Source organism: Pagrus pagrus, assembly GCF_965226575.1.
Source record: "Pagrus pagrus genome assembly, chromosome: 6".
In the NCBI taxonomy this organism is placed as follows: Eukaryota; Metazoa; Chordata; class Actinopteri; order Spariformes; family Sparidae; genus Pagrus; species Pagrus pagrus.
In genome coordinates, this window is record NC_140190.1 from 10884596 (window position 1) to 10907767 (window position 23172).

At 43.5% G+C, this 23172-nt stretch overlaps 1 protein-coding gene across 6 annotated transcripts in view; it reads right to left on the minus strand.

Moving 5' to 3' along the window:
* ncanb (neurocan b) overlaps nucleotides 1-23172 on the minus strand; it is a 182673-nt gene that overhangs the window by 129019 nt on the left and 30482 nt on the right. Inside the window, exons 3-4 of one of the 6 annotated variants that reach the window (XM_084354923.1) lie at nucleotides 20175-20231; nucleotides 19060-19173 (exon numbers count right to left, since the gene is read on the minus strand). The exons of 2 other annotated variants lie outside the window; for them this stretch is intronic. In XM_084354923.1, the coding sequence (XP_084211049.1) occupies nucleotides 19060-19173; nucleotides 20175-20231 (171 nt within the window). Of the gene's footprint in view, nucleotides 1-15678; nucleotides 16120-19059; nucleotides 19174-20174; nucleotides 20232-23172 lie in introns of those variants that run through there. 3 more of the 6 variants (XM_084354928.1, XM_084354924.1, XM_084354925.1) reach the window with 3 other exon arrangements.

The window sequence follows — 23172 nt, forward strand, 5'->3', positions numbered from 1 at the left end:
GCACTGGATTACAAGAGGAAACACAGGGACCAAAAGGACCAAAGAAGGCCCATCATGCAATGACCATTTTGCCACCTCTATGGTTGAGTTGTTCATATCAAGTGTCTATAACTACTTGTTGGGGGGATAATTGTGGTATTAAACCAGTGATTTCATGCTAGCAGCTCATCTGGGCACCATGAATTTGTCTAACAAATCTAACGGCAATCCATTCAATAGTTGCTGAGATATTTCAGCCTGGACAAACTGACTGACTGACCGACTGAAATCGCCATCCAAAGACTTTTGGCGCTAGCATGGCTAAAAACAACTTACCTGAGGTTGTTAGAAATTGTGGTCATGATAAAAAAATGTTTTTAAAAATAACAAAAACAAAAGTTGACTTTTGGTAGAGGACAAGATGTAAAATGTCTGTCTACTACAATCTGCTCAAAAAGGACTACCTCCATCTTTGCTTCAGAGCGTAGACTGTCATCAATTGCATGACTTTAAATAGTCAGTTGTCAGGAAAATGCAAACAAAAGTCATTTGAGGCATGTGAACAGACTGCAGAATGCTGTTGTTCTTTCTGGTGAGAACAGCCTGCCTTCATTACTCACTAAAATAATGAAAAGATATTTGATATATCACCTGTTTCCCGAGCAAACATTCTGCTGCTCGGGAAGAGGATCTCTCAAGGACGTCAGCTGTTTAACAAAGGCTTTTCCTCCAGTCCTGCCTGTTTTGCTATGCAGTGCTTCCAAACTGGACCTGCACAACATAAATCACATACTGGTTTTTTATGACTTGAACTACATTTTATATAATATATATGCGGTACATTTTCATCAATGGCAATACTGTGTAATCTGTACCTTCAGGTTGACCTGTAATATCTGGTTCATATCTGCCTTTATATCTGGTGTTTGCTTTTCTTTCTCATCATCTTGACCACATTTCTCTCTCTCTCTCTCTCCCTCTCTTTCCCTCTCTCTCCTCTACTTCTCTCTTTTTCTCTCTCTCCATCCAATTTCCTGGCCCGTGCCTCCCTCTCTGTGGGAGCGCTGATGAGTGTCTTGGCAGAAGTGGACCCAGTGAAGGTCTCACTCCAGGGGCCTGTTAGAATTTCCCTCAGCGGCCACACACACGCACGCACACATGCGCACACACACACACACACACACACACACACACACACACACACACACACACACACACACACACAAATGTCCTTACCTTGATACTACAGTCATAACGGGCTGCATGATGAATTAACATTGCTTTTTTTTGTAGCAATACTGTTTATTTAGCATAGCTAAATTTGATTCATTGACTGTTTACGGCTTCTTTAAAACAACACAATTAATACTTTCCCCCCCTCCCTCCTCTCTTTCACTACTCTCTGTCTCTTTGTGTCTCTCTTAGAGACCCTGCAGGTGACAGCTCTTGATTCCAGCTCAACACCTAATGACTAAATTGGAGCAATTAATTACCCTGATCGGTGATGTTAACCTCCACCTCTTCCACCTGGACTCTTGGCGGTGCAAACAAATCGGCTGATTCATACCGGAGCCTTTTACCCTGCTTGCTATTTATCCCCGATACTGCAGCATTGCTTGAAGAACTGCTTGGACAGACTTAATGAGAATCACCCTGAATTACCAAACTAGGAGGAGAGTATAGTGTATATAAAGAGAGCGAGTTCAGATATGGGTCTGGCATCAAGATAGAGATTAAACAATGAAATATGATTGCACAAAACTGGATCAACCTTGAATTTTATAGGCTACAATAACTTTTCCTCTCCTCTCCTCTCCTCTCCTCTCCTCTCCTCTCCTCTCCTCTCCTCTGACCTCCATCCTGGCTCATTTCCCTTCATCTCTCATGCACCTGCAGCAGTTTGTCAGGCTGCTTTGGCTAATTACACATCTCATCACAACCACACACCGCCAAAGGCTCTCAGCAGTTCTCATGCATTACCACTGGAGTGGGACTTCACAGGCCTGATCTGCGATTCTGACGGAGGACTCATGCATCCAATAATAGGTCCCACTACATCGACTGATGCAAATTACTAACATGGTCTCCAGGACAAAAACAACCTGCTTTCATATTTCACAATCAATGATGGGTTAAATATTGGAGTAATATTTGTGAATGTGTGTTTATCGGTGCAGCCTGATCTCTCTCTCCGGTAACCTGCCGTCGCCCATCAAGCCCTGATGGATGCCGTCCTGTCAGCGCAGCCAACTGTTCATGCAATGGCTGCCTCTCAACCCTCTGTTCCCTGTATTCCCCAGATGCAGTGCTGGCAGCCCAGGGAGACACTTTGATTTTAATAGCTGTTTCCCACATGTTCAATTAATTTTTCAAAAAAATGATGTGAAGCTGTTTCTTCAGGTGATAGAAAAACAGTAGCGACTACTCCTGGATAACTGGTCGAGTATCTTTGAAGCCAAACAGTTCAGCTGTGTTTGAACTTGCATATCTAGGAATTTCTTAAAATGTTTTGTCATTGTTTCCTCCTTTTCTTCTTCCTCTCCTCAAACCGTACTGACTCACTGTTGGTTGGATGATGGCAGGGGATTTGTCTGGGCGAAAAAAAAGGAAGGATGCTTTGAACGGGAAACAAAATCACGGAGAAACTGGGCATGTTTTCCAGGCTACGGCGTGGATAATCTGTAGACTCTCCACACGCACTAACCTGAAGAGAAAGGGTCAGGGTCAGCTCACAACATATCATAACAGCATAACTGTTGACTGAAAGACAGAGGAAGCATTCTGACAACGTCAATGTCAAGTGATACGAGTGGAAGCAGAGAGGACAAGGTGCTACGTCAACAGGACATTTAAAGGTCAGTACAACATTTTGGGAAATACACTTATTTGTGTTCTTGCCAAGAGTTAGAGGAGAAGATTGATATCACTCCCATGTCTGTCACTTATGTACTTTGTCTTCATTCTTTCTTTATCTAGCTCAGTTGCAGAGAGAGGCCTTTTATGCCTTTAATTTCACAAGCTCCCCAGTTAATACAAATTCAAAACATCATTCATGTACATTTTCACATTATACATTTTTACAGCACCAATCCCATCAGCATAAGAGTCGTTTTCATTCACCAATTAATTCCAGTCCTTTCACGATCCCTTTTTTAAGCTTCCATGAATGAGACCTAACATGTCCAGCAGATTTTTCACATTAAAGTGTTCCCGCCTCCCATTATTGGCAGTCTTTTAATCTGAAAATCTACAAGAAGATAAGACGAAGTAGAAAAAATGGAACGAATAGGTGGATGAAACGGGTATTTCTCTTAAAAAGAAAAGAGAAACTTACGACTCTGTTCATGATGAATATCAGTTTTTTAAATGTTTTATGTGGGAATCTATGGTATAAAGCTGCAGCCATACCAGTAGACCCTTATTTCCAGTCTTTATGCTAAGCTAAGCTAACTGGCTGCTGGCTATATCGTCATATTTAGTATACAGACTTTAAAGTGGAATGGATTTCCTCGTCATGAGTCTCATCATGATACCAACTCAGCATATTTACCAATAAATTGCAATATTCCCTGAAGCATACAACAAAACTCATATGAGCTACTGCAATATGAGTTTGGAGTTGTGCCCGACCCCTCAGGAGTCTTCTGGGTGTTATTTTACTTGATTTCTCCCTCTTTTAATGCAACTTGCCAGGGAGCATCTTTTTATCTCTCAAACTGGATCTTTATAATATTAAAAAGATGGTTAGGATATGGACTTGACATTTTCTATCTCCTCATCCGCTGTGACAGCTACAAGACCACAGAAGAATACCAGCTATCACCTAACAAAAGAAGACTTCTCCTACTTCTCTGAGGCTTAGACGGTGGGAAAAGGGTGTGAAAGGTAGTGTTAAGTGTTGTGGTGCGGCGTGTCCACACAAAATAATGCTGTCGTGACATGATATGGCATCGGTGTATTGGAGATTTGAGAATGGTAAGAGAGAGACAGATGGGGTTGGGGTTATTGCTGTAACTATTGTAACTTTGTAATGTCTCCCTCGTGGTGTGAAAGAGATTTAAACAAAGCAACATGAAGCAGTTAGACAAAAACTAAGAGGCTCAAAGTTCCCAAGATAACGCTGTGGGCTCATTTTTTATGTAGGCATTGTATAATTGATGACAACGAACATGAAAGCTGCTCCGACATAATGAGTCAGAGAGGAGGCTAGCTGCACACCAAGGCTAGATCCAGACCTGGAGAGAAATCCATGTTACCTCAGGAAAAACCACAGCAAAACCACAAAGGGCACCAAAGTCTTTTCTACATTTCAAGCTAATCAAAGATGTGAGTCCGACCGTGAACTGCACGAATGAATCCCTGCTGTTCACGCCCGTCCAGGGCCCTTCAGTTCCACTGTTGTTCCCGCAACGCGCCTCCTCTCTGAAGGAGGAGGCGTCGGCGAGCTAATTTAACTCATCAAACAATGTTTACTGAGAGAGGAAAAACAAACACCTGGTGCTAATTCAGAACGCACTTCCACGCAGAGGCTGAGCACAGTGATGGGGGGCCGGAGGGAGCTTTGTTAAGTAAATGATCAGCTGGAAGGTTTAATTGAAAGGAACTGAAGAGGGGGGGGAATATGGAGCTGCGGATAAATTGATGAGTGGAGGGTTGATGCAGCACTGAGAAGTAAAAGAATTTAAAAAGTCTGTTTACTGAGGGAGACGTGCCGACTGAGGATGTTGGCACAACAAAGACATCTCTCTGCTTCCTCTGAAAAGAAGAAGTGAGCACGATTCTTTGTAGAAAGACACAGGCTTTATCAAGGTTGACTCATTGGCAGAATACATTTCTCCCAGTCACATATGTTTTTGCAGTTGCTTATCTTACATTTCCAAAGACCTCTGTGGAAACACAGTCGAAACTGTAGACTGATTAGGCACTCTGGTAGGCTAGAGTTCGACTGATCCAAATTTTGTGGCAGTCCGTCAAGAAAGGGCTGAGACATTTCACTCAAAATCAAAAATGTATCAAGTCAATCATCAAAATCGTTGGCATTAATTAGGAACCACGCACTGATGAAATGTTGCACCAATCCAAGTAGAAAAGTCTGGTCATCAAGGATTCATCCTCTGGCGACCAACCAAAGTTTCATGGCAACACTCAAGGACAGGTGTTGTTGAAGCATTTCAGCCTGGACCAAAGTGGCGGACGGACTGAACCATGGCTAAAAAACACTTTGGAGTGCTGAAAATCAGTAGCCCAAGGCACACTTGGTGCTTTGAGGATAATTTACAACCCTCTGGGAAGGCCTTGTTTTCAATTCATGTCAGCTCGGAATGAAATTATGTCTCAGAGAAGTCTTGACTCTTCAAAAATCTGCATAGTAATTTATGTAAGCAAGCTGTCACAAACAAATTAAAGAATTTGTAGCGAACAAGTGTTGAAATCAGAAGGCTACAAGACAAACTATCCAAAGAAAGAGGTTGTCAGAGTCATTCTGTAATTTTGGTTTTAAAATGAAAACCTCCGTAGAGATTTGGAGCTGATACAAATCTTGAACGTTGGATTTTCTATAAATGCACAAACATTTACCATTTTACAAGAAGAGGATAATTAGACTTAATGTTCCCCACCCTGATGGATTACTGCTGTCAAACAATTCCCAGTACTTGTTAAGTTTATATTCATCCTGTCCAAAGTGAAACCAGTTGAATTCATCACCATACTTATACCCAGCTTTGGGGAATGGTTGGCAGTAACCTAAAGCACACATGATTTGTGGTTAATGGGCTGACACATTCAGAACTTCTGGTCCTTTCAAGAGCCGAGTTTTGATTTGCATCAACAGAGCTCACTTTCCCCAGCGAAGCCACCCTCTCTGACCTTCTGAAAGGTACCGCTCTGCCAAAGAAAAGCAAACACCTCATTTATCTGGCAGCCAATGCAAAGAGCAGGTGCCACAGGAGGCCCGGGGATCTGGCAGTCAGATCCGCGGCAGCGACACGATGAGCAGCCTGATCCCCTGGCTTTAGGAAAAGGCAACAGCGGCTTGGACATACACCGCTGTTGGATGGCACGCAGGTGGTCAGTTTAAACAAAGCTCATCCCAGACATAAAACAAGTCAGGGCAGGGCACACACAGCACAGGGTGAACTACAGCATCTCCATCTGAAAACCATTTACTGCAGCCATCGATCAATGACACTGAAGGTCAAATTGGGATCTTGAGAATTCGTTTACAATTACACAATTTCAGTCTGCATTTAAACAGGTGCCATTAATCTTGAGCAGCTTCTCCAACATCAGCTAGCAGCAGTGTGGTTCAAGGGAGAAACAGCAACCAATTAAGGCCATTTGTCGCAATACATAAGAAATGACAAACACCGTGATTGCTGCAGAGTGCAGTGATGGGTTGTTGAAGGCGCTGTCCTGTCTGAGAGTCTGATTAAGCACAATCAAGAAGCGTGATTGCGGGATTGGCCTCTTAAACGTGCCAAAGTTCGATTGTGACCTTGATGCGTTGCATTCAGAGAGATGCAAGAGAGGATGAAGAGGGAAGAGAGAATGGGCGAATTCCTCCCGTCGAGATTTAATGATGTTTGGAGCACCGTGACTACACACAGGCATATTCTCTGGCATGCATTTCAATAAAGTGCAATGATCCACAATGAATCTCCACTGGCCACTTTAAATCTACTCCAAATTGATCTCCAGCCACCTCAGCACTGAGTACAAACTCTGTATCTATAGGCTCTGAGGCAGTCATGTGACGGTGGGTGGTCTAAAGAAATGTTTTCCTAATAAATCACAAGGGAGCTTTTAAAATCAGTGTGCAGTGCAGCGGGGAGTATTTCTTTCTCCATTCCCTCTGAGAACACCTGAAGCACACACAGCTTGACTGCTAATGGCTCAGTGGTAAATCACATCACGCACTGTAGAGCTGACTCCCTATTTGGACCATCTTGCAATTCTCTGGTGCTCGTCTTGTGCTCCCACCGCCAGGACAAAAACAAAATACACATATAGTCTGGCATACACACAAACCCGCACGACTACCCACTGAGGTGAGTGCTAAACATCCACTTCGCAGCTTCAGACAGTTTTGACCCTCTTGGACAAGCTTTGGGATGCAGCTAATGGCATCTCGAACATGCCTCCTCCACTGCCGAGCCTGGTGGTTTGACATAGAGAAGAGAGGAGAGGAGATAACCTCAGCTTTTGAGTGTCTCCCTCTGATCCCCTCTGTCAAAACAATGAAGGTCACGCCAAGACGAGGCCCAATTAGGGCTCGGCCTCGTACGCCTGAGGTGCCCGCAGCCCTGCAAGCTTAGAAAAGCCTTGTGTTTGTCTGTCTGTGTGTGTGTGTGTGTGTGTGCGTGTTTGAATGTGTGCTTTTAGTATGTGCATGATAAAATCAGCAAGCAAGCGGGCAGTCGAGCATTATGAGAGCACACATCCCAGTGTGCATTAAAGCAAAGAACGGACATCATTTTACTGCGATTCTTCCAGAAACGAGCCGCTCTGTTTTCTCTGCTGCTCTCCACTAGGCCGATGGGGCACTAATGTAACGGCTGGGCCGAACAAGTAAACACAGATAAGAAGAGTCAGAGTGAAACAACAATCATTTATTAATTAACGTGTGCACACATAGAGACAGAGACAGACAGTGATCAGTGATCAACAGCTAAGCCAGTAGTCCAGTGCAGAGAGTGATCCATCACAGACAGCAGTCCCCAATCAATCCGAGCACAGAGTTGGACACTTGGGGATAGCAATGCTCTCAGATGAACCCCTTTATCACACACATACACACAAACACACACACACAAACAGAAACGTATACGTCCCAGGCATCCACAGTCAATGGAGGTGCCCCAGCAGCAGTTCTGAGAGCAGCTGCCGAATTTATCACAGAAGTCCAGGAGCAAACCGGAGGGCTCGAGCGCCGTTCACCCAGGGTAATTATCAGGACAGACATGAGGACAGACGGACAGAAAGCTCTTTTAATTACAGCTGAGGGGAAAAGCCCAGAGAAAGTGGACGGAGAAAGGACAGGAGGGGAAGTGTTTCATTGTGGTTTTAAAGTCCAGGGGACTGGGATGCAGGAAGCCCCCGTCAGGATGAAAAGAAGGTGTGTTAATGCAGATTCAAAGCCGAAGCGAAGAAAGGCACACGTACACATGCGCGCACACACGCACACACCACAGACAGTTGATTAATATCATTCTTGACTGACTACTGATTGAGTGACTGCAGCAACGTCTCTTCATTTTCTGCGTTTACCACAATATATTTTCTTCTCTATTAATTTTACAGCCTGACAGTTAATTACAAAACAGAGCCGGTGCCCAAGCAGTTCATTTAGAATTTGCCAGAGCAGAACAGAAAAGCTACTCTAACCACAGAGGGGAATTTGTGCGTAGAGCGTCTGCACAAAGCCACAAAATGGTAATTGTTTAACAGCCTCGTACATTAAAATCTGTGACCACAAAAAGTGACCTCTGTATTCAGACAGACTGACCGGGTGACTGACTGCTTTTCTCCTGATTTGGAAAGACACAAAACACAATTGTGTTTTTATTCCCTTTGCTTGCTCTGTGCTGACAAAACGCAGTAAAAGCAATTTGAATGGAAATTACCCTTTAAAATGCCATTTTCTTGTAAACAGTGTGAGAAGCACTGGCAAAAGAAACGGCCTGTCTCCTCAAAAAATGTTTGCCCCTTTACAAACTAATTCCCACATTAGGCACAGTCCTTGAGCAAAAGTTTCAAGCTTTTACTTGCTCTCTCTCTCTCTCTCACACACACACACACACCTGCACATCTGCTGCCCCCCCACTTCTCCCATCGACTCTAATACCTCAGAGCTTTGAAGGCGGCACGCTTCATAGCTCAATGTAAAAACCACTTTGGTGGAGCATTGGCAATCTTATTACTGACTGCAAAACGACTAGCAACTCTACTGGCAGGACACATGACCCACTATGAACCTTACAAATTCCATATTAAAATCAATTTGATGGTGTCTCCAATTTTTCATTCAGCACCCCAAGGCGGTGGGAGGAGATGAATTGAAATATCGGAGTGGAATCAGAGTGTGGACTGCCTAAGACATAATAATTTCACCTCTTATTATTGTAGAGACAGCAAAGTGTATGGATGGATGGATGGATGGAGGGATGGATGGATGGAGGGATGGATGGATGGATGGATTGCAGTTAAAGGATGATCACTGCCAACATTAAGCTAGCTCTCTCTTTGTCCTTTCCACCCTCTTTTTAAAGCCTCCCAGCTCATTCTGTTCAGCTCAGCACATCTCTGAATCCCACTGACCCGTCCTCTCACACACACACAAATGCACACACACACACACACACTCACAAAAGTGCTCACACACATCCATCCGTGTGTATATACACACAGGGCTAAACCTCTGAAGGAGAAGATTTGCTGATATCTGTCAGGTGGCTAAACCGACATGGACTACAAATCCAAGAGTCACCCAAAGGCTGAGTTTGGACACAATTGACTAAATCCACCTGGTGAGGGCTGCAGGTCGGCCAGCTGCCGCTGCTCACTCTCGCTGTTATCTCCGTCTTTCTGTGTCTGTATCTCTGTCCATCTCTCATCTGTCTGGATCCCCACTGATGGCTTTTTCACCAAAGTGCTTCATTCGCTGTTGTTTTTGGCCACATGGCTCTATAGATGTATATCTCTGTATAGACATTTTCAGTCAACAGTGAAATGTTTTGACAGTTGTTGGATGGATTTCCGTAACATTTGGTACAGATATCCACGGTCACCAGAGGATGACTCCTGACAACTCTTGTCCACTCTTCTTAAACTGAGGTATGCGTTCCACTGGTCGTGCATCTGCACCCTCTATTGGCACGCAGAGGAATCCAACAAACGTTTTTTGAAAATGAAATAAGTACATTTTTAAAACATAATACGAAAACACTGCAGAATTTCAAATTAAAATACCTAAACTTGAAATGTAATTTCCAATACATTTTTCATGTAATGTTTTTGTTTCAGCCTGCCACGTAGTCACGTTCATGCACTTAAGATGTAAATATGTCATCAGTGATAGTAATAGCAATAGTTACAAGCTAAACTCAAACTGGAATGGAAAGACAGCAATGAAAGGTTCAAAAACACTACAAATTTGGCTCCAGACAGAATCACTGGGAAGAGAAGTCTGGAGCAGAGGGGGATATTTCCAAACAGCCCTTTTTGAAACTGAAGTTGACAAGACTGAGCCGCACACAAATGTTAGCGGTTACTTAAGCACTTAACTAGACCTGAATAAATGGCACAAAATAGTAAGCCAAATACAGTAGACCTACGATGCTGTATTTTAACATTAGTCATAATGGTGGCACTACTGGTGAGCTAATACACAATGTAAAATGTTTGAGAAACACTGACTCAAGTGAGCCACTCTATTCTTATATAGCATCATCATCAGGTTAATTTACACAATACTTACATTACCAAATAACTACTAAACTAATAACGAGCATGACGAGTCACTCAAAAGCTGTTTAGTTCTGGTGGCAGCATTAGCTCAAAGCATACTGACACCATGCTCTGTCCTTGGTGACACACAGTGTTCCTCTCTGATCCTATTAATCAAATTGCCAGTTTCCAGTCATCACTTTCCATCGACTGAAAAACAACAAGCAGATTTTGTTTGGTTTTGCTAGCAAGATCAATTTACCACATATTAAGGATTTGTCAGTTAACACTGCTGTCATGCATATATATCCATTTCAGTGACTGTCAGCTAGTTGTTGTGTTGTAGTCGAGCTACCCTGGTGTCTGTGTCTCTCTGCATCTGGCTTTATTACAATGGATGAAGCAGCATGATCAAAAAAAAAAAACTGCAGTGATGTGCTAACACTAAAAGGCAGCATTAACACAATAATAAAAAACCTTTAAGGAAAATATGATTCACAGCTCTGCGCCCACAGGGAGACAGACGGGAGGATTAGAGAAAACTGTTTTTATTCTGGTCGGTATATGGAATTAAAAGCAGAACTGATTTTCTTCCGGAACAAAATAAACCAAACAACAAACCTTTTGAAGCCTCAGTATTTTACAGTAATTATGCACCAAGGCAATCCGAGCATAAAGCTCTTTCTGCGTCCACCTTTCAGTATTTGTTTGAATAACACAAAAGAGGGAAAGTGACCTTGTATTTTTATTTTGCGCAACAAAAAAATGATAAACCAATATTGCACTCGCACAAATGTAAACCCTGCACACACAAATAAAGCCAAGCGAAAATAAAATAGGAGATGTGAAATGCATGGATCAACACGACCTGGGTGCAGGGGATCTGAATGAAATTAATTATACTACTTCACTATTCCTTCCCATCAATCCCTGTGATTGGTTTCAGAAACCCCAGAGCTACACCTCTGATTAGGAAGGAGAGATTTTTAAGTATCACACCAGTGCCTCGGCTTCATAAATAGCCCTGTGTGTTGAATCCAGGCAGGGTGAGGTAGAGGAAGACGGACGGAAATCACTCTTATGTTTCTCTTCTACCCACTTAAGCCACAAAATACGCCTCTCCTTTGGGAGCCGCAGCACATGAGAGTGGAAAACATTGACCATCTGTAGGCCTCTCAAGCGCTCCCTGTTTACCAGCTCGTCAGAGTCTGACAGATAGAGCTTGCACAACGATGATGGCAGCATTACATACTCGCTAACCTTCAGTGATGCATCTATCAGTCATTCGCTGTGTGTGAAGACGCTTACTGTCGAGGTTTTTTGTCAGAAGCTATGAGGTATGCGAGACAGGCAACGCTTCAGGAGCTGTCCGGTGCTGAAACCACACAAAGAGCCCACAGGGAGCTTTTCTTTTTCCTGAGGATTAACTCAGACAGGAGAACACAAGCATAATGGTAAAACAAATAGCTATGTAGCATTTGCTTCTCTTGCAGGGTGTTTGAGGAAGATGGACTCCAATTCAGAGATACTGACAGGCCACCTGACTTTAACAAAGGAAGCATTGCACCCAGCCCGTGAGACAAAGGAAAGGCCAGGAGAGGAAAGGAAAGGTAGCTGAATGGAAATCCACCCTCATCACCCCCCCCCCCTCCAATCACTGGATGATACTCGACTGTGTCATTAATTCAGCAGACAAAAACTGTTACCAGATGTCATTATTTATTTATAGTATTTAATAGGGAAAATGCTTCCTTTGAATAATACATTTGGTGGGAGAAGGGTGCAGAGCTGTGTTTGGGGAGGGGGGGGGGGGGGGGGGGGGGGGGGGGGTCATTGATGAATATTCACGAGCTGCGTCTGGAGGGATTGTGGTAAACTACCTTTTTTTTTTTCTCGCCTCTGTGCCTTCTGGGCTTTGTCTGCTCTGCCACTGGCCATGATGGCCCCAGCTGCGCCACTCATTTGCTTGGCTCGAGATGCGGTGGCTAGTTCAATATGGCTAATGCCAGGCTATTATATTATTAGGCAAGGCAAAGCTAGCAGAGGCCTACTTAGGCACTGCTCCATCTGGTGTCAGGAGGGCGCGGAGCTGTCGATCAAGAAGACTGACGTCCTCCGGTGAGCAAAGGTACAGCCTTCATTAGGCCGATGACTCGGGGAACGGGGATGCCAAGCCTACAGGACGATCATGCACGCTAACACACATGTCCACAGACAAAGCAGAACTTTATCAGACAGTACAAAGCGCACACTATCATTTATACAAACAGAATTAAATATGTGTGTAGGCTGCTGTGAGTGTTTTCACTGCTTAATTGGATCAGGGTTATCTAAGTCTGTAAATTAGTCTCTCTCTGCAGGAATCTTTCAGCATCCCTCCTACCCCTTCTACCACTACATCCAAAAAAGCAAAAGCTCAAAAAAGCCCACTCAATAATAAATATCTATTTTTCCACCTTAGAAATGCGAGGATTAAAGCCACCTATTAGCAGCAGCAGGATCACAGCTGACTCATAGCGCCACACGCTTCCAACTATAGGATTTGTAGCTGGAGGCCCTCTCCAGTCAAACAGCCGAACTCAAGCCCAGAGATCCTTCGTACTGATACTGTGCCGTAGCTTGGCTCCTTTCCCTTGTTTCATCGCGAGCCAGGGTGGCTTTGTTTGTTTTAAGCGTAGCAGAAGGTTCATTGTAGGGAATATTAATGTCTCACATTTTGCAAAAATCCCTGTAAAAATTCACAGTTTCCCATTAACTTGCTTGGACACTACTCAAGTGCAAAATTGAATTCTTGCCCATTCACGTCTTCCGCTACAAGTGTCTGCACTAAGCCGAGCGCAGCCAGGCAGTAAAGACACATTATTGAAATATGTGACAACGCAACCTCATGCAAAGAGCAGATAATTCTGTGAAATTCTCCCAGGCTGTTACCTCCCACCCTCACTTTATTTCTTTCTTCTTTTTCTTTCTGTCTCTCTACCTTCCATTCTGACAACATTTCTGAGCAGCTTTTGGCCTTGACCACAGTTGGAGTGGAGCCACTAAGAAGCAATGAACCCCTCTCTAAAGGAATATTGTTCGTCCATTGTAATGCCTCATCACACAGAAAATGTGAAAATAGGGGCAGTGAACTGGCAACACCACAGAAAGGAACACCTCTTCTGAGAACAATGGTGTTAACGGCACAAGAAGCCTGTGATCCAGTGCAGGACTGATAGAGTTCAAACGGAGCGAGACGGGAGGGAGAGAGAAACAGACAGAAGCGAGGGAAAGACAAACACAGAGACCTTCTACAATATGCATGAGAGTGCAGGAGGCAGAGAGAAGCAAAAGCCAGCAGAATGACTTAAAGAGCAGTTAAATGTGGAGCCAGATCCTATTAGTGCAACAGGAGCAGCTGACACAATTCAGGAAACTGGCAACAGAGGTGACCAGCAGCTCACACACAAGTATTACACACACACACACACACACTCACACATACAAAGGCGCTCACATGGCTGCTCAACCAGTGAGGAGGGAACATTTCATCCACAGTCGGTCTCAGACTGAAAATGAAGCTGAGAAACAAAAGCTCCTGATCCACCAGCAGCCAGCCTCGCTGCAGGTACTTTCTCGGCCCTGCACATTAAGGATCACCCTGCCAATAATGAGGCCAAATACAGGCCAATCACACGTGTGTGGGCCGACGGGAGGTTGGGAGGGGTAAAATATCAGAGTAAAGGAGTGTGGGATCAATTCTGTCGAGGACAGCTTGTAGATACTGGAGCTAGACTGTCTGTGTAAGAGCAAGAAATACAGAATAAGAGGCTAAAAGAGAACAAGAGCTAGAGAGAGGAAGAGAGGGATAGAGGGAGAGACTAGTCTGGTAACCATTCCACAAACTGCATGGTTGAATCTCAGCTTAATTTCCCAGGGGGTCATGAGCAACCCGGCTCCTACTCTCGCTGCCACTCTCTATCTGACACACTGCCATACACTCCTGAAATGAAGACAAACAGAACCAAAAAAAAAAGGCAGCAAAATCCAATGTTGTTTTCTTTTCCACCCTCAACAAAAACATCCCTCGCTGCGAGAGAGAGAGAGCCCACAAAAGGAGCTACACGACTGTGGCAACTGCGCTTGGACCTCCTCCACTTATGTGAGGTGCTGCTGTGCGGCTGCAAAGTTTCCTCCAGCAGAAATAATTGAAAGACCCATTTGGTGGAGTGTGAGTGCCATCCAAGATAATGTCTCGGGTTTCCCCTCTTCGGGCTGCCGACAGCACCGGCAGCCCCGCGCCGTGCTGCCCTATCGACTTTCAACCAATCCAGAAGCTCCTTTCATCTCCTATCTGCCTCACCCGGAGGCTTACAGGGGTTCCTGCTACAGGAGGTGGATTGATGGTCATACAGTGACCTTGTCAGGTTGAAGTAGCTCAGCAGAAGTAGCTTCGATAGGTTGGAATTAGATGTAAACCTGTATTTATTACTGTTTAAGGTGCATGTAGTTTGAACTGAATAATAAAACTGACCATAAAGGACAACACAGCTGATATTTGGCGGACCCTGCCACCTTTCTAGCTTCAAACAGTGTTCTGAGTACCTCATTTTCCTGTGAGAACAGCTTGTTTATTCAGTTATGGAATAAATAAAGATTTCTGAGTTTGTATTATTACCTCATTAATATTGTAAATATTAAAATTCTGAGTTTGAAATTCTTCTCCAAAACTACACAATGCCCCTTTAAAGGATGCAGCATAATTGGACAGTCATGACATCATGTAAAACAGGCAGAAAATTACAAAAAGGGTAAGAAATTACTAGATTTTTGTTTCTGTAAGAAGGCCGTACCTCTTCAGGTCAGGTGGTGGGATGAATTTGTTTATAAGAAAATGAAAAAAAATAGGTAACAAGTGAAAACAAAGGTGTTTAAAAATAATTAAAATAGATAAAATCAGGCCAGTCTAAGCATTCAGCAAAGCAATATAAAGTGATTCTAGGAATAAAGTGACCATACATTGACAATAGCTTCACATTTACATCATAGGGCACATGTGAATCTGATCATAGCCATAGATCTTTGTCTTTGGACAGTATTGACAAGCTCATCTCCAATTCATCACCAGCTGTAGTGCACATAAGCTGCAAAACACCTTTTTTTTCCCCCTTCGGCATTAAATTTACTTTGCTAAATCTTGAGCCAAGTATGGTCTAGTCAAAATGCCCCCCAAAAAAACAAACAAACAAACAAAAGACAGCTTAAACAACTCACCTTTTCGGATGAAGTGAGAGTCCAGTCCACAGGAATGCAGAGCGACGCTGAAGCCTCACAGGAGCGTCGGTGTGATGAGCTGGTAGCGCCACAGACAGGGGAGCTGAACCATCCAACGACGCGTAAAGAGCCCTGCGAGTGCGGGTGCAAAACGAAGCAGTTGTGGGTGTCGGGGAGGAGGGGAGAGGAGAGCAGAGACGCCGAGGAGCGCGGTGCCGTCTATGCATGCAGCTGTGGGGGGGCTGGGGAGGGGGGAGAGGACAGTCTCCAGCAGAGAGTCCGCGCTTCTTCTTTCGCTGACGAGTCCGAGGAGGCAGCGGCAGCCGCGACGAGTGGATGAGCGCCGGAGTGGTGCTCACCTCTCCAGCAGCTGAGCGCTACTGAACAAAAGAGTGCTCCGCAGGCTCTCTATTCAAATGGCAGGAGAGGAGAAGAGAGGAGAGGGATGGAGGGGGGAGGAGGAGGAGGGAGGAGGAGGAGGAGGTGGGGGTACCCTTGGTCCTGAGGCTGACGCAAAAGAGGAGAAGTTCCAGCATCCAACGCGATCAGATACCAAAACTTAACTCGCCTCATTTAACTACATTTGGCTGATGCGTGGTGAATTATCTCATGCGGGACACCCACACAGCTTTTAGTCCCGATCCCCTGATGTAATCCACGAGGCAGGGAGGGAGGGAGGGAGGTGGTTTGGTTGTAGAAAGACGTGATTTGGCACCTCAGCCCCACTGTAGGGCCCATATAATCCAGTTTTGCCTCTTTGTCTGAGCGCTGTAATTAATAACCTTCGGGATAGAATTACCTTGTTTGGCAGCGCAGCGATGACCTCGACCTGCGAAGGGCCAACTATCAAATTAGATCAGCCCTAAAGCTCAAATTGCCTCTCGGACTCAGTTGGCAGGCAAACGTTCAATCAACGTTTTTCACCTGACTGAGAGTCTGACCTGAAACACTCACCAGGGCCCGGCGTGCCTGCTGGGTGTTGTAGTCTTTGCATGGCAGTTAACATAAGGATTATTATTATGGTCCTTGTAAGAGGCCAGTCAGAGAGAGAGAGAGAGAGAGAGAGAGAGAGAGAGAGAGAGAGAGAGAGAGAGAGAGAGAGAGAGAGAGAGAGAGAGAGATGCCTGCGGCCATTTAAAAGATCTGTTCGTATATACACTCACAGGCAGCGTGTGCGACCCACCGCTTTGTTGCATATAAGAATAATGATCCCCCACGAGACGCCACGCAGGGAGATTAACGCTCTGTTCAGCACAGTTGTATAATTTACGCACAGCTCAGACTGCTTACATTGTTCCTTTTTGTTGGTTTAACAAAAAAAAAACCTTACATTTTTCTATAGGCAGAGGATGTTTTCACCATAAACCAGCAGTATACTCTTCATAAGTTGAGCAGGGACGCTGTAATGAAGGCCACTGATGGAGGAAAATCGGCAGTGCGTCAGAGCAGCCTCGCAAGACTGAAAGAGCTGTCCATGGTGCTGAACAGGGTCAGAGAAGCAAAATAGCACAGCCTTCACATGAACATGGAAAACATGTGTAAGCCCAGGATGCACTTCGTATAAATCATTGCCATGGTTGCATAGTGAAGTCATCTATCATCTCAGTTTCAAAGGATCCACCTTATAAACAGCATGACTATTACAATCTGACCATATATCAGCCTTAACGATACTTGCCAATGTTGGTCTATGGCAGTTATGTCCTCATCGGCCTGTGTGTTGTTCAATATGCGCTGATATGAAAACTATTTTTTAAACATAATAATGCAGAAAAAGATGCTTGGGGTGATTTATAATCATTAACTTCCCGGTGAGGTTTACTGTTTCATAGCACTGAAGTCTATTGTGTTTGGTAACCACAAAAACACATTTTCTGTTTTGCTGCTAATTATCTTGTGTGGCCTGTCCCTCTTCCAGATCACCACGCTGGAGAGGAGGTTGTGTGGCTCGGGCACCACTTGGCGATGCCTATGCCTGCTCAGTCGTCCCCTACGTCCACACACTTTACATATATTATAACTTGTATCAGATATTCTGTCAGTGCAACTTGCAAACTGTAATTTCGTTGTTCTGTTCTGTTCATGCGACATCTACTGCATGTCTGTCCGTCCTGGGAGAGGGATCCCTCCTCTGTGGCTCTTCCTGAGGTTTCTTCCATCTTCTTTTCCTCCCGTTAAAAGTTTTTCCTCACTCGAATCGAGGGTCTAAGGACAGAGGATGTCGCTCACTGTACAGATTGTAAAGCCCATTGAGGCAATGTAATTGTGATTCTGGGCTATATAAATAAAAACCGATTTGATTTGATTTATTAATATTAGTCATTGTGAACATAAGATACCAAAAGTGCCACTGCATTGGAAGAACAATTGTCAGACAACAACAAAACGTATTACACACAAAAATAATATCACTAAAGAACTTTGCCTTTCATTCCAGAGTCTGCAAATGAAACTCCTTTCTCAATCTCAACCCAATATTACTAAAAAGTGTGGTCTGAAGTATCATCATGTACTGTAATTAGAATGAGCTCGTAGAGTACCTCCGGCAGGAGCTCAACAGTCCCTTTTCATTCAGTCAAGACTAATCCAATATCAGACTTGATAGCTCAGTATCACTCTAAGTTTTAAACCACCCATAGATGCTTAAAACATCTCCAGATCTAGGATGTGCATCACATTTTACTAACTCATAGATAAAAGCCACCTAAATATGCTGATTATTTTGCATCAAGATCCATACATTATCCTAGAAATTAACGAAAATACCTTGCAATGTAAAAGAAAGTGCAAAAGAAATCCCTGGATCTGTCCCTTTATCCCAATGGCCGCGAAAAGTTAATGGGGTCTATTCTGGTGCCGAGATCCATCCTCCATCTAAGTTTCATGTACATCCGTTCAGTAGTTCTTGTGTAATCCTGCTGACAAACCAACCAACCAACAAGCAACAAACAAAGGTGAAAACATAACCTCCTGGACGAAGGTGACAAAGCCTTTTCTTCTCTGTGAGACAATTACTCTCCCCGTTTCTATAGCTAACAGTAATGAGACTAAATATAACTTACCTTTTGACAAGGAGTGTATTACTGACGTACAACAGAGAATATCAATGTCTAATAGTGCAACAAGAGGTCCTTTTCACGATGAATAATCTCACTGACACTTCCTGACCTTTTGTCTAGCACCACAATCAGGTATAATTTTCCACTTGACTCGTGCAAAAAATGACCTACATTGAGCAACTGGAAGGCGCATTTATTTGTAAAAGAATAAAAAGAAAGGGTTGAATGTGATAAAAGTCATCTTGGAGTGGAATTTAAAAACTACTTAATTCTGACCTCATCTGATCTGATCTGATGTAAATGCCATGCTGACAAAGTATACCTAAATTGTGGCTGAAGATGTCGGCAGGTTCTGATGCCCCCAGGTCCTCTAGCTGCTTCTTCTAAAGGTGAAGACCATGACAGACGCAGGTAGGAGTCCTGGACCAGGAAAAAACTGAAAGGAAAGCTCTAGACCAGACTTATCCTATAATCATATATGTTATATATTCAGGTGCAAGTCCCTTGAGTGATTAAAAACAAAAACAAGCAGTATTTTAAAGCATACTATACAAATAACAGCAAATACAGGGACTATAAAACAGGTGTAATGTATTCTGCTCCTCTGGCCATAGTCAGCACTTGTAATACTGCATTTTGTAAGGTCTGCAGTTTATTCAAAGCTTTGTTAGAGCAGAAGAGAGACCATTAGTCGAGCCTGGTACAGTTAAAAGCATGCAAAAGTTATTCAGTAACTGGCCGTGAAAGAAAAATGCATATTTCTAAGACCGCAAAACGCAGTTTAGGGATAAAAATATTCACAGGAGGATCAAAAACTACACTGTGACATGAAGCATTGTGCATGCCTGAGTATGCGTCCTGTTTCTGAGCATCAAAGCGAACTTACTCCCGAAATGATATGCTTAACTTACACACATACAGAGAAATTGTCCAACTCGCTGTGGCATACACGACATGATACAGCAGATATTTACTGTAGGATGGTTTTTGGAATATTTGATTAAAGATCAGATGAAAATAAACTTCAGATGAAATTTTAATGATCACTGGCGGGAGAAGACTTTTAAAGGCAACTCATCACTTAGTAAAAATCATCTGAAGTTTGTTGATGGCATAATTGCCGTGCTGCAGGGACAGTTGAAATCCTCATCCCATACAAAGCAGCGTATGAGAATTATACTCAGGCTATTGTTGGCTGTGTGCTTGAGACTGTCGTCACCATTAAAGAACAGTTGAAGCCAGACAGACTCTCCACTGGGTTTGACACCAAAAGGACTCCAGCACCACAAACCCTAAAGCTCGTGCTTATCAGATCTCGTCGCACACCCGCTCTTTCAAAGAGCAAGACCTTTTTGATGATGATGGTGGTTGTAATGACGACGAAGAGTACTGGGACTCTGCTTCCTTTCTCTCTGCTTACTCTTTCTTACTCTTTACCTCTCTGCTTTTTTTTTCTGCTCCTCCACTTCCCGGAATGACCAGAAGGCAATCAAACTACAAACAAGAGAGTAAACAAAGGAACAGCTTATATCGATCCTTGGGCTTTATAGCTCTGGGTAAATGTGTTTATCTTGTGTAGCCACTACATTATACTTAGATTAAATACATATTTGATGTGGTGGCTGGAGCTATAAGCGATGCACTGCTTGGAAGCATCCTCTGGCGAGAGTTTATTACATTTTGTTAATACCTTAATTAGGCAAAGCATGAGAGAAATTAATCCCTGCAGAATTGGCTTCTTAAAACACTGTCCAGCCACCCCTGAAACCCAACGGAATAATTAGGCGCAGCACAGAAATGTGTTTGTCCCTGAGAGGATTTTGGTCTGAAGTTTACTCCTACCTCTTCGTCTAATACAGGGGCTGTGCCTTTGTTTGCACAAAGATTCAATTCTGAAGGCATAACAATGATGAAGCCCGAATCAGCTTTAATGGCAATAGAGAGACAACAATTGAGCATTTTTATATCCCCAGAAAATCACTGAAAATATCTCAAGATAAAGTACGTGGGCGAGCGTCTTGAATGCATGCAGACAAAATGATCAAGACAAGGTGCAGCAAAACCATGACATTCATTTTTAATGAACCTGAGATATATTTGTTAGGTAGGTAAATAAATTGACTGTCGCTTGCTTAATTTCTGTGAGCGAGTTGAAATGAAGGAAAAGGTCAGCAGACATACAGACGCTCAGGCAGACATCTACTCTTCGAGCTTTATATTCCCTTTTGTTTTCCATAGTCAAATGTTCTGTCGTCTCTGGAGCCTCAACCAAAATCAAATAAATGTGTTTAAACTCCGACCTAGACTGCAAGATAATGAGTGAGCTGTAAACAATTACTTAAAGCACCGAGGAAACCATTTTGCAACGAATCAAAGAGCTTGATTTACCGTATGCCTCTTTTTGCATTTAGCCAGCTTGATAATAACAACAACACTAAGGCCCTGTTTACGTGACAAGCTTTTCGTTTGCCGCATTCATACAACATTGTGTTCAAACTACCCGTGTTCACACAGATCTGCAAAATCAATTGAAAACGCTGCCGTATGCATGCCGGGTCAGTAGATGGCGGATGCTTTGCTCTTGTGAGTGATGAGCCATCGCGTCACAGTGATGTTGCAGCAAATCTTCGCTTTGCTGGAGGAGCGTTGATAAACTCTGTAGAGTCAGTGGCACAAAAAAAGCTTGATAGTCCACCATTGTTCTCCTATTCGTGCAGGGCTATTAGGATGACAACGTAATACACATGCGTGAAGTGGGGCAGTGTCATCACATCAAATTAGCAAAGATTTCTGCCCTGATGATGGCGCTAGAGGAAGAGTTCATCCATCTAGAACCTGCACGTTTCATTTCATGACAATCTATCCAATAGTTGTTGGGCGCAAGAGCCAAAGTCAAAGAGGAACCAAAGCAGTCAGGGTTGATCCTCTGGAAACCCGGAATATTTGAACCAAACTTCAAGGGGATCTGTTCAATAGATGTGGAGGCATAGGATCACCAAAGTGGAATTTATCCTCTGGGGACTGTGAATGTCTGTAAAAAATTTCATGGCAATACATCCCACAGTAGTTGAGATTTTTCAGTCTGGAGCAAATTGGTGGACTGACCAACAATACCACCCAAGAGCCACGTCCCAGAGTGAATAAGAAGATTTGTCGCATTAAGTTAAATTAGTTCAACCGAATACAAAAGCATGTGGTGCCGCCTGAGAAATCCTCCCATTTTCACTGTCAGGGAAATGGAAATATGTTAAATAAGTTGCATAACCATCCTGAAGAATTGATGCTAATCTTTGACGGGGTAGGATACAGACTCACACCAGCTGCCTTTATATAAAGAAAGCTGAAACTGGTGTGCATTCAGCCTCTGTATACAACCACATAAATGGTGGCGGAGGCTCAGGTGGAATTTATTGTGTTTGAGTGTATGTGTCTGCATTTTAGAGACAGCCTGAAAATACTGAGTGGATTCCAAACACTCAAATTCATTTTCTACCAACAGAAGTACACACAAACTGGAAAACCTATACAGCTAACTATTTTCTTATGAAACACATCACCATACACTTATTGTATGTCTGTCCTTGTGATTTTTTCTTTGGATGGTTTATCTGCTGAGTGCCGAACAATCAATGCAAAAAAACAAGAAATTAAAAAAGCACAGAAACAGGGTGTGATATGTACAGGAATAAATTCAGTATACAAGCTTGTTGATCAATCAATTAAATCAATAATGATGCTTAAGAATTAGAGTTCAGTTAGTTTCTTATTCCTATTGCAATAGTGTATGAATAATCCCTACTTCACTGGGTGTTTACAACCAGAGAGGAAAAGGATTCTGGGCTCTTGTGCCAATAATTGTAGGCGTCTGTTTTTATTAAATTACTGGCTTTGTCAATTCCTTGGAGAGCCTTGTGGTTGGCAACACTGATGAGCAACTCAACAGAGAGAAGGAAACAGAGTGCTGGTTTGACAAACAGTATATGTCTGTGTAACAAATGGAGGGATATGTGTGTGTCGTATGTGGGGGTCACTCCACAGCTCACTGACCCAGAAACGACTGACACAAGCACTAAAAGGCAATCAACACACTGCACGCAGTCATTTGCCGTCACTTGCAATGACCACCTGCACGAAAGGGTTAAATTACCTAATGGTGAAAATGAGAATGAAGGACAGGGGTGGAGAGTGAAGGACGGAAAGAGGGGAAGGAGGCAGACAAAGAGCGGGGAGACACTGGCGGGGTTTCAGACAACTGCACCAGGAGGAGGGTGAAGCACTGTAGAAAAAAAAAGAAGAGTCAGCAGACCAGAGAAGCTGTAAATGAGGGAGTAATGAAGCCGTGCAGGTGGGGGCAGGTGATCTATTATGAATGAAGCTGAGAGGGCAGGAGACGAGAGGCCGTTAGCTGGGCTTTGCTTAGTCTATAATAAACAGA